Source organism: Zerene cesonia, chromosome 24 (genome assembly GCF_012273895.1).
Source record: "Zerene cesonia ecotype Mississippi chromosome 24, Zerene_cesonia_1.1, whole genome shotgun sequence".
Classification (NCBI taxonomy): Eukaryota; Metazoa; Arthropoda; class Insecta; order Lepidoptera; family Pieridae; genus Zerene; species Zerene cesonia.
The window spans coordinates 1122175-1125775 of NC_052125.1; the positions used below are offsets into that span (position 1 = coordinate 1122175).

The following is a 3601-nucleotide window of genomic DNA, read 5'->3' on the forward strand; positions in this document are numbered from 1 at the left end:
GAATAATAATACTATAAATGCGAAAGTTTGTGAGGATGGATGCATATGTATGTGTTCGTCTGTTACTCTTTCACGCAAGAACTACTGAACCGATTACAATGAAATTTGCTTTGTAGATAGCTGGACAACTGAAATAACACATAGGCACTTTTTATACCGATATTCCTACGGGATACGGACTTACGCGGTTTCAACCGCGGGTCACAGCTAGTGTTAATATAAATGTAAAAACCCTTTGAAATAACGTTTCAGTTTCCTTGCATCACTGGTAGCTGTTTTTGGTGAGAATGATATATCTGGTGACGTGGAACCTCGACGACCGGTCGCCAAAAACGTCCGCAGGGTGATCGTGCACCGGCAGTATGATGCAGCGACCTTCGAGAACGACCTGGCGCTTCTGGAGTTGGAGTCTCCTGTGAAGTTTGATGCGCATATCGGTGAGACTTCTGTTGATGATGCATTTTGTACAATTGTTTGATGTACTTACTGTGTTCCCTGTTGGTGTTAGATAATAGTATATCTATGATATTACACTAGCAATAATTATCCTGCATCATATAAGTGATCCATTTTACTTGATAATTTATTTTAATGAAAAAATTAATTGTATCTCTATATTACATTATCCAGTAACATTGACTCAGATGATCCAAGATAAATGATAATATGATATCCCCCTATGTTTGTGTCAAAACACAATAATGTGAGGCTCTTATATTATTTAATACTCTGTCATGTTTATTTACATAATATGTTTAATAATTATAAGTTAATCTCTGTCTATACAGTCAACAGGTTTCTTCTGAAAAACAGTGTAGTAGTACATTTTAATCTTAAAATGGTCGCTGATTTGCTGACGGTTAGCCCTTTTTGCCACTTGCTGTTTTTTTTTATGTTTTGTTTTAGATTTATACGATATTTTTTACATCGTGGCAAATAAAAGTATTTCTATTTCTTAATACTTCATCTCCTTAATTCTTAGTAACATATCTTATTATTAATTCAACAGTGCCAATCTGTATGCCGCAAGATGACGCCGATTTCACTGGGCGTGTCGCGACTGTCACTGGGTGGGGGCGGTTGAAATATGGCGGTGGAGTGCCCGCTGTGCTGCAGGAGGTGCAGGTGTGTACACATATAACATACTAGCTGGTTGCCCCGGCTTCTCCCGTGGTACATGTTTAGCCTAGGTCACTCCGTGAAGATGCAGGTTTTAATGGTGAAATATTTTTTAATTCGATCCAGTACTTTTATTGTTAGAACATTATTTAAATTATTACAAAATGAATGAAATGAAATGAAATGAAATGAAATGAATGAAATATTCTTTATTGCACACAACAACAATTAAATTAACAAAAAAATAGTAAAATGGAAAGGAAAGGGCAAAGGGCGGCTTTATTGCTCAATAGCAATTTCTTCCAAGCAACCCAAGATTACAATATTGTTTCAAACGAACTGATATTATTTATTCAATAATATCCTTCTGCTCTGGTTTTTTTTTTTCTTTTTTCTCTATATATATATATATATCGTTAACTATATATATATATAGTTAACGAGTTTTTCTACATTATAACGTTATAACGTAGGCACCTAAACATATGTTATCCTCTATTCGTATGATATCCGAGCGGAGGCTGGTGTACCTCAGACTTATATGTAGTCTACTTCTGGCACCAGTTTCTCACAACGATATCCTCTGTCTTATATGGATATTTAATTTTTTGTAACCTACAAATGATGTGAGGTTTGAATAAAGATGATTTTGTTATTATTATTACGCCTCAGGTGCCAGTAATAGAAAACAGCGCTTGCCAAGAGATGTTCCACACAGCTGGACACACTAAGAAGATACTCAGCTCTTTCATCTGCGCTGGATACGCGAACGGTCAGAAGGACTCTTGTGAGGTGAGTTAAGAGCTAGCTAGTGCCCCCTCATAGGAGGCCTGTGTCCCAGCAGTGGGAACATATATAGGCTGATGATGATGATGTTGCCCCCAGCTTTACCTGGCTAGCGAAAATTTCATCGTACCATCTATCGTCTCCCATTTTAGTCCCTTGTAGGCAGAATTATCAAGATGCATTCTTAGCGGATCGATGTTCAGTTTATGTTTGCTGACGTCATCGGATTTGAAATTAGATTTGAGTACCAGTTATGTCTTTGCGTTGGAGTTTGAGATTTTAATTCAGATTTGAGTTTTTGCAATTGAGTTTGAATTATCATTTCAGGGTGACAGTGGCGGGCCTCTAGTGCTGCAACGTGACGACGGCCGCTGGCAACTGGTGGGCACAGTGTCTCATGGTATTAAATGCGCTGCGCCTTTCCTGCCTGGTGTTTATATGAGAACAACTTACTATAAGCCATGGTTGAGGACCATTACTGGGGTGAAATAGGGGGAGGGTAAAAAAATGTCTAAAAATTTGTCAAAAAGGAGAAAAAATCAGGTCTTGTGTGGGTGTAGATTGGAAAAAATCTGTTAAAATTTCGAAAAAGTGTAAAAAATGTGGTTAGATTTGAGATGTCAAGTGTAAAAGTTGTATGCCCCCCCCCTAATTTTTATCTCTGTCGATCTAAAATCAAGTGCAAAATGCATATATTTTATAAAACAAAAATTACCCTGAAATTTTCTGACAGATAATTAAAATTTTTAACCAAAATTTTACCACCATAAAAATTTCGTTCCTACCCTTATAACTATTTGTTATTCTTTTTATATTTCACAACTGAAATGTTGTCAGCCCAAAAAACTAATATTTATGTTCACCGTAAACAAAATCACTGTAAAAAGACAAATTAAATTCGAAATTTCTCGATTTTCTCAACAAAAACCCTAACTTTGTAATTCAGGGAAATAATCGTATCGTTTTAAAGCAGTCCAGTGTGGGATAGAGACAACGCTAGACGACCTCTAGCTCTGTCCTTTTCTCACATTATAATAAATACTGCTTATGACGTCATGGTAGGAGCTCTTAATAATAAGCATTTTCAACCAGCTCTCTATAGTAAAAGAAAAATGAATTAAAAAGTATGAATTTTGAAATTAAAAAAATAGATTTAAAATCCAAAGCATTATTTTATAGGCCATTAGGGCTTATACAATCTTAGATATCAAGCAATCTGTATTATAATGCATTTATTTATTATTAGTATTAATTTAACTTATCTTCTGTAAAAATGTAATTTGTTATTATTTATTATTATTTAGATTTAATTGTTGCGACGCTCAAATTAAGCAATGATTATACATTCTAGTATAGGAATATTACTCAGTGACTGTTACTGCATTTAATAAATGTTTAAGATGTTAATTTGATGTTTTATTTTATTTCATAGTTCAGTTTACATGAATAGTAATAGAGCTAAAGTGTTTGTTTGAACGGGCTAAGCTCAGAAACTACTTGACTAAGTTCAAAACTTTACATTTTTAGTGTTTTCATATAGTTGTAACGTATTGACGCAAAACCTGGACCGATGTGAAAAATTCTGTGGCTGTATTAAAGTGGCATCTTCACTGAGTCACATAGGGTATATATTATATGCCTCGGGAGAAGCTGGAGTCGAATAGCTAGTGTAAAATAAAAAGGTGGACAATAAAGA

General features: G+C 35.0%; 1 protein-coding gene across 1 annotated transcript in view; it reads left to right on the forward strand.

Annotated features, from left to right (window-relative positions):
• The window catches only part of LOC119836405 (serine protease filzig), a 25461-nt gene extending 23038 nt beyond the window's left edge, over positions 1-2423 (forward strand). Inside the window, exons 5-8 of the mRNA XM_038361716.1 lie at positions 253-437; positions 1010-1125; positions 1792-1911; positions 2233-2423. Coding sequence (XP_038217644.1) covers positions 253-437; positions 1010-1125; positions 1792-1911; positions 2233-2397 — 586 coding nt within the window. The 3' untranslated portion in view covers positions 2398-2423. The remainder of the gene's footprint in view (positions 1-252; positions 438-1009; positions 1126-1791; positions 1912-2232) is intronic.
• Positions 2424-3601: the final 1178 nt, after the last annotated feature.